This window comes from Bombina bombina, chromosome 5 (assembly GCF_027579735.1).
Source record: "Bombina bombina isolate aBomBom1 chromosome 5, aBomBom1.pri, whole genome shotgun sequence".
Taxonomy (NCBI): Eukaryota; Metazoa; Chordata; class Amphibia; order Anura; family Bombinatoridae; genus Bombina; species Bombina bombina.
This window is the reverse complement of record NC_069503.1, coordinates 101062276-101077216: the sequence shown is the minus strand read 5'-3', so window position 1 is coordinate 101077216 and position 14941 is coordinate 101062276. Positions and strand designations below refer to the sequence as shown.

The 14941-nt window shown below is 40.9% G+C and overlaps 1 protein-coding gene across 1 annotated transcript in view; it reads right to left on the bottom strand.

Annotated features, from left to right (window-relative positions):
- The window catches only part of LOC128661357 (uncharacterized), a 246692-nt gene that overhangs the window by 190711 nt on the left and 41040 nt on the right, over nt 1-14941 (bottom strand). Inside the window, exon 3 of the mRNA XM_053715621.1 lies at nt 6816-6900. Coding sequence (XP_053571596.1) covers nt 6816-6900 — 85 coding nt within the window. The remainder of the gene's footprint in view (nt 1-6815; nt 6901-14941) is intronic.

Genomic DNA, 14941 nt, shown 5'->3' with positions numbered 1-14941 from the left:
TAAGCTTGTTCTGCTGGTTGCGGCCGGGACAGTGGAATTGGCATTATACATAAAAAATACAGAAGGGACTCCTCTCCTCCCTTTCCCGCCGGTTCTTGTTGCCTGGGGGTCATACCCCTACTCCCTTTTCCCTTGTCGCCGGTAGATGGCATCTCCCCAGGAGCGGAGCTCCTCTAGAAGCCCTCTATATCTCGTCCCATACTATGTATCATATTATTTATCTTATGTCTCATATTAAATACATCCTGATACTCTGCTGTGAGAATAATTGCCCCAGAATGTAATCTGATCCATATTATACATAAAAGCCCAGGGTCTCCGGGCAGGTTTCTACTTAAGCATATGTATAGGGTTCAGCTATAATGATGACAGCCTGGAAAGTTTGTAAACTCCAATAGAATCTATAGCTCCGCCCCCCGCCCTCACCTTTAGCTATTGTCCACTCTTATTTTAGGTGGACAAATAAGCGGTATTCACCCGCCACAGATATCGCTTTGTCATAAGTTGCTCTTAGTCTTCTGTCTATCAAGAAAATGAGGCACTTTGCCCCCCGTTCGCGTGTATCAAGTAGGAGCAACTTGTTATGACTCCCTATAATTTGTCAATCCTCAAATAATAAATACACCTATTCTATAATTAATATATCACTCTATAGGAAGTATAATTTTCTCGGGATGTTTAAAATCTATCATTTTATTATGTATCTACATAGGAAACAAAAGGAAAAAAGAGGTAATGCTTGATTTTATGTATTTGATTTCTTATATGCATACAATGTTTTCTATATTTTTTTATGTTCGATTGGTGAGATACATATATAATACTTGAATTATGATCTCTTTATTCTCTTATATGTAAAGGTTTCAGTATCCAATGGATAAACAATGTCCTGTATGCAAAAATTACCAAAGTAATGCAAAATGTACATTGCGTTCATGTTCTTTCTTTTTCTTGTATTGCCTCAATAAAAATCTTTGATTAAAAAAAAAAATAATGAAAATATTTGGCGCCAAGTAAGACGCACAACACAAACCAAAATTGTTTTTTGGCGCTAACAACATCAGGAAATGACACACTCGCATAATTGAAGACGCAACCTTGTGAAAGGACTCGGCGTCGACTAAGACGCTGGAAATGATGAATTTGCATCATCAAACGTAACTTTGCGCCAAAAAATCTCACGCCAAAAATTACGCAATATACTTTGGCATTTCACGCCCTCGCAAGCCTAATTCTGCCCGCAAATTTAAAATTACAGTCAATTGAAAAAAGACTTTTTCCAAAAAAAAAATGCATTTCCCAGATATGTAACTGACAGTCTGCAAAAGGAAATATACTGAAACCTGAATCATGGCATATAAGTACAAACATATATTTAGAACTTTATATAAATACAAAAAGTGCCAAACCATAGCTGAGAGTGTCTTAAGTAATGAAAACATACTTACCAAAAGACACCCATCCACATATAGCAGATATCCAAACCAGTACTGAAACGGTTATCAGTAGAGGTAATGGAATATGAGAGTATATCGTCGATCTGAAAAGGGAGGTAGGAGATGAATCTACGACCGATAACAGAGAACCTATGAAATAGATCTCCCGTGAGGAAAACCATTGCATTCAATAGGTGATACTCCCTTCACATCCCTCTGACATTCACTATACTCTGAGAGGAATCAGGCTTCAAAATGCTCAGAAGCGCATATCAACGTAGAAATATTAGCACAAACTTCACCACCTCCATAGGAGGCAAAGTTTGTAAAACTGAATTGTGGGTATGATGAGGGGTGTATTTATAGGCATTTTGAGGTTTAGGAAACTTTGCCCCTCCTGGTAGGATTGTATATCCCATACGTCACTAGCTCATGGACTCTTGCTACACAAAGGTGTAGAGGTGCCTGAGGTTTAGTAAAAAAAAAAAAAACAACTGTCTAAAAATAAAGGGCGGGTCGTGGACTTTCCGGACCATATCCGGAAAGAAAGAAATTTATCAGGTAAGCATAAATTTTGTTTTCTTTCCTAAGATATGGTGAGTCGACAATGTCATCAATTACTGTTGGGAACCAATACCCAAGATAGAGGAGACAGATGACTAGGGAGGGACAAGACAGGCAGACCTAAACATAAGGCACCACTGCTTGAAGATCTTTTCCTCCAAAAGAAACCTGGTCCGAGGCAAAAAAATCAAATTGATAAAATTTGGAAAAAGTATGCAAAGAAGACCAAGTTGTAGCTTTGCAAAAACTGATCCACAGAAGCTTCATCTGTGAAAGCCCAAGAAGAGACAGCCCTCGTGTAAAGAGCCATAACTCTCTCGGGAGACTGCAGCCCCGCAGTCTGAAAAGCAAACAAATTAAACTTCTCAGCCAGAAAAAAGATAAGTAGCAGTAGCTTTCTGTAAGCACGCACAACATCCGAATTGTGCACACATGTTCCTTTAAGAGATAAGAATGAGGACACAGAGAGGAAACAACAAATTCCCAAATAATATTTCCACTGAGGATAAAAACTGCCTTAACCGAAATAAGATAAAGCTAATCACACTGCAAAGCAGAGAGTACCTAAACTCTCCGAGCAGAAGATATAGCAAAAAAAAGAAAACTTCCCAATAAAAAACTTCTAAGATAAAAATGTCAAATCTATGGAATGCTATGGCTCAAACTGAGCCAGCTGCAAAACCTTAAAACAAGGTTAAAGCTCCAAGAGGAGCAATAGACTTAAACATGGGCATGATACTAACCAGGGTCTGACAAAAAGATTGCATGTCTGGCACATCCTCCAGACACTTGTGTAAAAAAAGATAACGCAGAAATCTGACCCTTCGGAGAACTGACTGACAACGTCCTCTAGACCTTCCCAGAGAAAAGGCAAAACCCCTAGGAATCCTGACCCTACTTCCAAGAGTAGTCCTGGAATTCACAGCAATCAGGGAATTAACGCCATACCTTATGGTAAAAGTTACCAGTAACAGGCTTGCAAGCCTGAATCATGGTCTAAATGACTGATTAGGAAAAACCACGCTTAGACAGAACTAAGCATTCAATCTCCAAGCAGAAAGCTTCAGAGAAAACTAAGTTGGATGAAAGAATGGACCCTGAATTAGAAGGTCCTTCCTCAGGAACAACAACAACCATGGTGTAAGTCAGCTAGGTCTGTAAACCAGATCCTGTGAGGCTATGCAGGAACTATTAAAATACTGATGCTCACTCCCATTTGATACGAGCAATGACTCATGGAAGGAGAGCAAACTGCGGAACAGGGATGTTAGACTGAAATCCCAAGGAACCGCCACGGTATTAAACAGAGAGGCCTGCTGATCTCTTGACCTTTAACATAACTTGGAAACTTAGCATACTGCCATCTCCAATTCCAGCACCCCCCATTTGAGGGTTAACCTGGAGAACACCGCCGGGAAAAGCGCCCACTCCCCGGGATGAAAAATCTGAATGCTCAAGAAGTGAAAAGTGAATAAACCACAAATGTGTCTGTACCACTAAACCACAGTTAGGTTTTTCAGCTGACCAAGATTTCAGCCACAATGCCCGGCGGGCTAGTACAGCAAGTCTAATAAGACAAGGCATTGCTCTAAATGAACAATTAAACCTCCAGCTCCTTATCCAAGGATCCAGGAAGGAGCAGCTACCCTCCATAGGGATCCAAGTTCTCTGAGCCATAGTAGAAAAGCTCCCTTCTACTTATGGCACCTTGCATTTTAATGGAGTCAGCAACAGGAAAATCATTTAAAGGATGGGAGACAGGGAGAATGGTATCGCTAGCTTCTACTATTCCTGTGAAAATAACCAAGGCACGTCTAGAAACACTTCCTCATAGGAAGGAACATCATAAAAATGATAAAGTTGGGGTGTCTAGGCAGCGGCCATGTTAGGTCGCAATATCTGTGGCTCCTAGTTTGAGTTCCCTAACCCGCTGGTTATTGTCACCATCCTGCAACCTATAACAAACCCCTCTGCAGTTTTGAGTACCTCACAACACACGGATCAGAAAGATATCAGGTAGCAGAGTTTATGAAGACAGGACCCAGATCTGGACTGCTGGAACCTCAGGCAACACACCACAAGGATTCAGCCTCCCCCCCCCCTACATTCGGGGGGTAAAGCAGTCAAGCAGTAAAGCAGTCAAACTTAGACTGCCTTCTTAATTTTTCAGAGAGAACCATCATTGATACGACGGCACTACCTTAAAGACCCATCCTGCCATTTACTACATCCAACCCACGGAGCACAAATGGAGGCTCTGGCAAGATGGGAGATGCAAATAAGCAGACTCATACAAGAACACTTTCACAATATAGAGAGGGACTTTGTGCTATCCTCCTTGGAGGAAGATTACAGAGTGAGAAGCTTTGGGCACCCGCTGAACATACACTAGTGGCAGAGGTCGAGGACCCGGTTACTTACTTGGCCGGGTGGGCTTACAGGGGGGAGGCCCTCTCAGCCATAACACTGACCCCATCCAGCTCGCGTCCAGAGGAGACCCTGCCCAGATCAGTTCCTGTATTGGGGGTTCACGAGACACCAGGAGACGAGACCTATGCCACCGTCCCTTCTAGTATCTGGCCGGATCACGGATTGGATGGGAAAGACAGAGCAACAGCTAAACCACCCAAGGAGGAGATGCCCACAGTGTTAGGGGAGACTGCCGCTATCCCGGATAATTTCATGGAAGCAGTTGCGGCTGAATCTGGGACCCAGTGCAGAGCCTATATGGGAGTGACGGACCCCGTCTACTTTACTATGCCAAGCGGCTCTGAAGCCAAACCGGGAGGCAGTTCCTGTTTGGACATCGCAATATGGCCCGCAGCTGTAAAGGGACAGTTACCGCGATATACAAAGGGGCAAGTGGATTACACGGTACAGACACAGTGTGGAGCTTTGGCTCTGGGACGACCCCTAATCAACATGGCTGCATCTGAAAAGGGCCTAAAGAAAGTCTCTCTTTACTTGCTGGGTCCCTCCTTTATATCTGAGGCGGTAAGATACTTTAAACCACAAAGACCGATAAGTGTTTTGAAGGTGGGGATAGGATAGATAGATCTCTTGGAAGGGCCTATGCCACCTGGACATTTATTAACCTGCACAGGGTGAATAGGACTGGAACTTTATAAGTTTTACCCCATCACTATAGCCAGTTCATCTTAGATATGATACAGAATGTTCTGGAGTCTATGTTTTACATGCTATCATTTATGTCATTTGAAATTGCTTTCTATGCTTTCTCTCCCTTATGGAGTGTTATTGAGGACAGAAACTGTAAATGTTGTAAATATGTATGACTGGTAATAGAATTGACTGTGTGTTTGTACATGAAGATGTGAAGTCTGTCACACAGAAAATATTTCAATGTACTGCCTACACTGGTACTCAAAGATAATAGTTAGATATTGTTATTGAGTGTTAATACCCCATTATACCCAGGACATCAGACCTAATGTAGTGCGCCTGCAAAAGACAACTCTTTTAAATGGGGGGGGGGGGGGGGGTTTATAGATCAGGTAGGATATTCTACCAATATGCAACTACCATAGCCACTATGCAAACAAGAATAGCTTTTGCCATGTTCCTTGCGGCCGGAAGGACATGGAAATCTCAGCATAATGTGGCTGTCTGTGACCTGTAATGTAGTCATCCCCTACCAGCTGGCTTACTAGTTCCTTGCGCAGTATTCCACACCGCATTATTGCATGGTCTGGCTATATCTCAGTTTTCTTCGTGGACACCTATAAAGACGCAGCTTAGTCCCAGTATGGCTTTAACTGTACATTTGTATACTGCTCTCACCACTTAAGGGAACATTCCTGTATCAGAGACTTCTTAGATCTTAGTTGGTCATTACTCTATAATGTGGTTTATAGTTCTTTTTTTTTCCTTTCTTTCTTTTTTTCTTATTAGGGGGCACAGCCTCTAAATAGAAAGTGAATAGCCATTCCCTTATGGTAACTTAGTCAATTAATATAAGATGGTTCTTGTGTAAGCTAAGCTATTTCATTAGATATCTTAACTCATATGTCAATGTTATTCCTAGCAGTTGGGAAAAAAAAGAGAAAAGCAAGGTTCATCATTTGAGAACCATGAGTGGTCTCCTTTTGTTTCAATCTACCAACTATAAATAATCATTGCACATAGTTGAGAGATCCAAGAGTGGCCTCATTAGGCATCTAGTTGGTATGCTGATCATTTGGCAAACACTGTCTATACAAAGAATGTCAATGTCATATACTTGTTATACTTATTTATCTTGATTTGTACTGGATGTAAGTTATGTACCCTTTCATATCGGTATTGGTTTTTTTTATGCAATGACATTCAATATTTGTAAGCCTCGCACTGAACCTCAATAAATAAATTTAAAAAAAAAAAGGTTGACAATGACAGGGGTATCAATGTCGTCCAAGTAGCCGAAACCTCCTTTGACAGTACACGAGGTGTGCAAGCATACATCTGAAGGAGACCACTTCAGCATTAGATAAAGGAATTATACTGTCCGATCTGAGATTTTACCCACAGAAGCTACCGTTGAATTCTCCTCACCAGACTTAGGAGAGAGAGCAACCTGTGTAGCAGAATAAGGAGCAGAAACCTTACTATCTGAATCTTTAAATATCCTCTTGCGTTTTCGTGGGAAATATCCCCTTGCATTGTCTGGAACAGGAAAACTCCAGAGTGGAATCCTAGCAAATATTACATTTACTAGATATCTTAGGGTTGCCCGTGACAGGATATCAGAGTGGTCAAAAGTAGCCAAAACCTCCTTAAACCATACACAAGGTGTTCAGGCATAAATCTGAAGGTTACCACTTCAGCATGAGATGAAGGAATTATACTGTCCAAATCTGAGATTTCACCCACAGAAGCTACCGACGTATGCTCCTCATCAGACCTAAGAGAGAGGGCAACCTGAGTAGCAGCAGGTGGAACAGAAACCTTACTATCTGAATCTCTAATATTTCTCTTGCGATTACATTTTAGTAAAGGAATAGCAGATAATGCCACAGATACCTGGGCAGCAAATTCTGCAGGCAAACAACTCCTTCAGGAGATTTAGAGGAACCACAGGGCACTGCATGTGACGCCATAAATGCTTGGGACGATTAAGAAGAAAGCTGTGGCATTGCCTAAACAGCATCATCCTTTGAGACATAAGGCTATTAAAATATATTTGCTATAAATATTGAAAATTAAACTACTTAAAAGTGAACACCGTCACTTTAAGAGTATAGAGGCTTGTCTTAGAACAGGAAAAATATAAATATAAATTGGAACAGACCTCTGTTCCAATCTTTTACTCCTGTAGTATAACTTGCAAAAAACAGTTATTTGAAGGGGAACTAAGTACCTCCTAGTCTGGATAAAACTCCTCTAGGAAGCTTACCACTATACTACAGTGGAAAACTCTATCAGTATCTGAATTCAATTGATATACATGAACACATAGTATATAAGGAACGTTTTCATAAAAACTTTATAACATAAACTTTATCATAATCGTTTCCATATAGAACCTCACAGAGACAGGCTGACACTTAGACAGAACTAAAGCTACACGCTGCTCCGTCTCTCACCCAGAGAAATGAAAGATGCCGAGTCCCATGACTGGACCCGGCGATAAACAAAAAATGGCGCCGCTCCCCTTCTCTATTGAATAAAAATGCGGGAACACAGTAGTAACATGAAGGGCAAAAATTTCTTTCACATCGCGCTGCAATCTAAACACCAGCAAGACCTTTAACTAACATGCTGCTCTGTTCTCACAGCAGCAGCATGAAGCGTCTTAGATAAAAAAAATATATAGAAATGGCGCCCTCCGCTAGAGGATCTATAAACAGAGGAAATGACACATGTACAGCCCCATAAAATTGTGCAGCAAAAAGAGAGAGTGTGCACAAAAATGACTGATTCTTAATAATGCCTAATCAGAGGTATCATTACCCCCTTAGGTGTGTGTCATGTCTCATGGAAATAAAAAGAGCTCATAAAATAAAGCGTTAACCCTTTCATAACATAAAAGAGTGAAGCTACAGGGTGGAGGAACATTTGGTTAAACTTTCAAAGAGCCACTTTAGAAGCCCACACAACTTACGACCTGAACTAAGACAAGCTTTGACAAAATTACAAACATATGATGACATAGTCATTAAACAGGCCGATAAGGGGGGCAGCATTGTGACCCTTGATAGGACAGCCTATGTAGCCGATGCTATGAGTCAATTGGAAGATAAAGATGTATACACAAGATTACTAAGAAACCCCACAGAAAGCTTCAGAGAAGACTTATTAGATCTTCTAGATGATGGTGTTCAGGAGGGAATCTTTGACTCAGATACTTATAACTATCTTTTGGTACCCAATCCAGTACTCCCGATCTTTCACCACCTCCCCAAAGTACACAAATCCTTGGAGGAGGTGAGGGAGACCTATTGTATTGGATATCGGTTCCCTCTTTGAACACCTCACTAGTTGGGTCGAATCTCTATTGCAGCCATTGGTTTTTCAGCTCCCTTCTTATCTCCGTGATACCAAACATTTGGTGTCAATTTGGCTGACAATAGATGTGGTGGGTTTATATTCTGCCATCCCGCATAATCTGGGGTTGGAGCCAGTAGCGGATTCACTTGAGCACTTCAGCAATTATGATCTCCCATTAAGGTTGTTTATCTGCAGAACTTTAGACTTCATTTTGACACACAACTTCTTCTACTTTGAGGGTGATTTTTATCTCAAAAGACGCGGGACCACAATGGGTGCAAAGTTCTAACCCGTGTACGCCAATATATACAGGGGATGGTGGGAGCGGTCCCACGTCTTTGGAAATTCTGGCCCCCACAGGGGTAAAATCAAAATGTATAAATACTATTTTCACGACCATCTCCTTATCTGGACAGGTACAGAGGAGGAGGCGGTTCAATATGTTGATGCTTTGAATATTGATAGTGTGGCATTGCAGTTTACCTACCAATTTGAGAAAACCAATATTCCATACTTGGATATAATTCTTGAGGGGGTTCCCGAAAAACACTTGCTAAAAAGCTCTCTATACAGAAAACCGATCATGTTGAATACAATTTTACATGCCAGAAGTAGCCACCCAAGGCATACAGGGTTTGGTGCGGCAAAAGGGCAGTTTATGCGTATTAAACGTAACTGCACAGACAATTGGGATTTTCTGATAGAAAGCGAAAAATTCAGACAATCTTTACTTCAGAGAGGTTACTTGTACAAAAGCCATCAATCGAGCCCTTCTTGAGGTAACTCGTATGGACAGAAGTACCCTAATTAATGACAATGCCCCATGCAAGCAGAACAGGTTTGATTCTGCTAGACCAGTTTTTTTGACTACATTCAACCCCCAATTTGATGAAATTTGTGGCATAATCAAGAAGCATTTGCCAATGGTAACGGCTGAAGATAGTCTAAAAGACTATGTATACGGTGGATGCAATTTTGTATCCAGAAGGAGACGCACCTTATTGAACATTCTGTCTCCCAGCAAACTGCGTAAAGTGGAAACACGTACAAGCAGCTGGCTTACAGTGAAGGGTCACTATAAGTGTAACTTTGGCAATTGCATTGCCTGTTCTCATGCACGGATAGGTTCCACCTTTCAGTTTAGAACCACACATACAGCTAGATTACGAGTTTTGCGTTAGGCTGAAAAAGCAGCGTAAACAGGTCTTAACACTGCTTTTTCACTACCTCTGCTATTACGAGTCTTGCAGGTTTAGGGGTACCGCACACTTCTTTCGCCTTACCGCAAAACGACTTACGTAAACTTCGTAAAGTCTTTTTTCTATGGGACTTCCATAGCGCTGATATTACATGTCTGCCCTGGGAGGCCAAAAAGTGAGCAGTACACCCTCTACCTCCATGATCCGTAATGCATTTTAAAGTCAGTAGTTAAGAGTTTTATGGTACAATGCTGTAGCTCATAACTAAAGTGCTAAAAAGTACACTAACACCCATAAACTACCTATTAACCCCTAAACCGAGGCCCTCCCACATCACAAACACTAAAATACATTTTTTAACCCCTAATCTGCCGCTACGGACATCGCTAGAACTATAATAAACATATTAACCCCTAAACCGCCGCCCTCCTGCCTCGCAAACACTAGTTAAATATTATTAACCCCTAATCTGCTGCCCCTAACATCGCCGCCACCTACATTATACTTATTAACCCCTAATCTGCCGCTCCAGACATCGCCGACACCTACATTCTTTTTATTAACCCCTAATCTACCGCCCCCAATGTAGCCGCAACAGTGGTGTATTTAGGTTTTGTGCTGCCCTAGGCACTCAGAATTTTGCTGCCCCCCTTACCCCCCACCATCCTAGCTTTTAGGCCTTTTTCAGCCTTGATATTTTTTGGTTAGGGTGTAACATGACATTTTTTATTTTCCATAGCATTTCCAAAGTAAATAGAGAAAATAGCAAAACACTCACATACACTCAGGTGGGTTGAATTAAGCCTGCATGCATCTAATACCTTAGTTTTTCTCTCCTCAGAAGGTTTGGAGGAAAAGAGAAAGGGAGAGAGACAGAAAATAGTGGGAGAGGAGAAAATGTTGAGAGAGCACAAAAAGAAAGGAGGGAGATGAGAAAAGGGAGGGAGAGTAGGAAAAAATGAGAGGGGGATAAATAAGGGAGAGAGGGGAAGGAGAACAGGGAGAAGAGAATTGAGAGCCTTTATCAGACTCTCACATACATACATACATACACACTCTCACATACACTCTGTTTCACACACACACCCTCTTACATACTCCCTTTCACACACACTCTCAGACACACAGACTCTCTCAGTCTGACACACACTTTTTTTCACTCACAAACTCTTACAATCACACTCTCCCACCCTATTTCTCATACACTGTTTCTCTCATACACTCTCTCTCCCTTTCAAAGGCCCTACATTCCCCCCCCCCCCACACACACACACACACTCATTAAACAGCCCAGGTATAGCAGCATTTTTATGGTGCTTTTTCCTTTATTTCCTTTTTTTATTTTTATTTTTAAAGCACTAATTCTGTAGACATCAAGCAAGATCATTCAGGGTTGACCCATAAAACATAAGAAAATTGAAAAGTGACAAATAAATTGTGATGTTTTTTTTACAAATATCTCCTACTTGAAGCAAAGGGTTAAAATAAGTTAAAGTAATGCTCTGCTGAGAAGTCTCACCTAAGAAACAGCAGAAGTTATGATCTTATCTGGTCAGATCTAGGAGGAAGGGATCTTATCTGTTCAGACAGGGAACAAGAAAGGCAGGCAGCGTAAATTTCACAGCAACTTTATTTCACTGCTCTGACCTCCCCTGTTAACTGTCTTCTGTGTGTTGCATGTTAGCCGGCACTCAGGATGCAAATACTACACATCGGGGAAAGGCACAGGGGGGAGAGATACCAGAAACCCTTGAGTCTATTACACAGCAGTCATAGGCCTAGATTTGGAGTTTTGTCGGTAACGACCCGAAAAACTAACGCCGGCTTTTTTCTGGCCGCACCATAAAAATAACTCTGGTATCGAGAGTCCACATAAAGGCTGCGTTAGGCTCCAAAAAAGGAGCGTAGAGCATTTTTAACGCAGCTTCAACTCTCGATACCAGAGTTGCTTACGCAAGCGGCCAGCCTCAAAAACGTGCTCGTGCACGATTCTCCCATAGGAAACAATGGGGCTGTTTGAGCTGAAAAAAAACCAAACACCTGCAAAAAAGCCGCGTTCAGCTCCTAACGCAGCCCCATTGTTTGCTATACGGTAACCCTTCCTACGTCTGCACCTAACACTCTAACATGTACCCAGAGTCTAAACACCCCTAACCTTACACTTATTAACCCCTAATCTGCCGCCCCCGCTATCGCTGACCCCTGCATATTATTATTAACCCCTAATCTGCCGCTCCGTAAACCGCCGCTACTTACATTATCTCTATGTACCCCTAATCTGCTGCCCCTAACACCGCCGAACCCTATATTATATTTATTAACCCCTAATCTGCCCCCCACAACGTTGCCTCCACCTGCCTACACTTATTAACCCCTAATCTGCCGACCGGACCTGAGCGCTACTATAATAAAGTTATTAACCCCTAATCCGCCTCACTAACCCTATCATAAATAGTATTAACCCCTAATCTGCCCTCCCTAACATCGCCGACACCTAACTTCAATTATTAACCCCTAATCTGCCGACCGAATCTCGCCGCTATTCTAATAAATGTATTAACCCCTAAAGCTAAGTCTAACCCTAATACTAACACCCCCCTAAGTTAAATATAATTTAAATCTAACGAAATTAATTATCTCTTATTAAATAAATTATTCCTATTTAAAGCTAAATACTTACCTGTAAAATAAATCCTAATATAGCTACAATATAAATTATAATTATATTATAGCTATTTTAGGATTTATATTTATTTTACAGGTAACTTTGTAATTATTTTAACCAGGTACAATAGCTATTAAATAGTTAAGAACTATTTAATAGCTAAAATAGTTAAAATAATTACAAATTTACCTGTAAAATAAATCCTAACCTAAGTTACAAATAAACCTAACACTACACTATCAATAAATTAATTAAATACAATTGCTACAAAGAAATACAATTAAATAAACTAGCTAAAGTACAAAAAATAAAAAAGAACTAAGTTACAAAAAATAAAAAAATATTTACAAACATAAGAAAAATATTACAACAATTTTAAACTAATTACACCTACTCTAAGCCCCCTAATAAAATAACAAAGCCCCCCAAAATAAAAAAATGCCCTACCCTATTCTAAATTACTAAAGTTCAAAGCTCTTTTACCTTACCAGCCCTGAACAAGGCCCTTTGTGGGGCATGCCCCAAGAAATTCAGCTCTTTTGCCTGTAAAAAAAACATACAATACCCCCCCAACATTACAACCCACCACCCACATACCCCTAATCTAACCCAAACCCCCCTTAAATAAACCTAACACTAAGCCCCTGAAGATCATCCTACCTTGTCTTCACCATACCAGGTTCACCGATCGGTCCAGAAGAGCTCCTCTGATGTCCTGATCCAAGCCCAAGCGGGGGGCTGAAGAGGTCCATGATCCGGCTGAAGTCTTCATCCAAGCGGGCCAGAAGAGGTCTTCCATCCGATTGAAGTCTTCATCCAAGCGGCATCCATCCGGAGCGAAGCGGCAGCATCCTGAAGACCTCCACCGCGGAACATCCATCCTGGCCGACGACTGAACGACGAATGACGGTTCCTTTAAATGACGTCATCCAAGATGGCGTCCCTCGAATTCCGATTGGCTGATAGGATTCTATCAGCCAATCGGAATTAAGGTAGGAATATTCTGATTGGCTGATGGAATCAGCCTATCAGAATCAAGTTCAATCCGATTGGCTGATCCAATCAGCCAATCAGATTGAGCTCGCATTCTATTGGCTGATAACAGACAATAGAATGCAAGCTCAATCTGATTGGCTGATCGGATCAGCCAATCGGATTGAACTTGATTCTGATTGGCTGATTCCATCAGCCAATCAGAATATTCCTACCTTAATTCCGATTGGCTGATAGAATCCTATCAGCCAATCGGAATTCGAGGGACGCCATCTTGGATGACGTCATTTAAAGGAACCGTCATTCGTCGTTCAGTCGTCGGCCAGGATGGATGTTCCGCGGTGGAGGTCTTCAGGATGCTGCCGCTTCGCTCCGGATGGATGCTGCTTGGATGAAGACTTCAATCGGATGGAAGACCTCTTCTGGCCCGCTTGGATGAAGACTTCAGCCGGATCATGGACCTCTTCAGCCCCCCGCTTGGGCTTGGATCAGGACATCGGAGGAGCTCTTCTGGACCGATCGGTGAACCTGGTATGGTGAAGACAAGGTAGGATGATCTTCAGGGGCTTAGTGTTAGGTTTATTTAAGGGGGGTTTGGGTTAGATTAGGGGTATGTGGGTGGTGGGTTGTAATGTTGGGGAGGTATTGTATGTTTTTTTTACAGGCAAAAGAGCTGAATTTCTTGGGGCATGCCCCGCAAAGGGCCCTGTTCAGGGCTGGTAAGGTAAAAGAGCTTTGAACTTTAGTAATTTAGAATAGGGTAGGGCATTTTTTTATTTTGGGGGGCTTTGTTATTTTATTAGGGGGCTTAGAGTAGGTGTAATTAGTTTAAAATTGTTGTAATATTTTTCTTATGTTTGTAAATATTTTTTTATTTTTTGTAACTTAGTTCTTTTTTATTTTTTGTACTTTAGCTAGTTTATTTAATTGTATTTCTTTGTAGCAATTGTATTTAATTAATTTATTGATAGTGTAGTGTTAGGTTAATTGTAGGTAGTTTATTTAATTAATTTATTGATAGTCTAGTGTTAGGTTTATTTGTAACTTAGGTTAGGATTTATTTTACAGGTAAATTTGTAATTATTTTAACTATTTTAGCTATTAAATAGTTCTTAACTATTTAATAGCTATTGTACCTGGTTAAAATAAATACAAAGTTACCTGTAAAATAAATATAAATCCTAAAATAGCTATAATATAATTATAATTTATATTGTAGCTATATTAGGATTTATTTTACAGGTAAGTATTTAGCTTTAAATAGGAATAATTTATTTAATAAGAGATAATTAATTTCGTTAGATTTAAATTATATTTAACTTAGGGGGGTGTTAGTATTAGGGTTAGACTTAGCTTTAGGGGTTAATACATTTATTAGAATAGCGGCGAGATTCAGTCGGCAGATTAGGGGTTAATAATTGAAGTTAGGTGTCGGCGATGTTAGGGAGGGCAGATTAGGGGTTAATACTATTTATGATAGGGTTAGTGAGGCGGATTAGGGGTTAATAACTTTATTATAGTAGCGCTCAGGTCCGGTCGGCAGATTAGGGGTTAATAAGTGTAGGCAGGTGGAGGCAACGTTGTGGGGGGCAGATTAG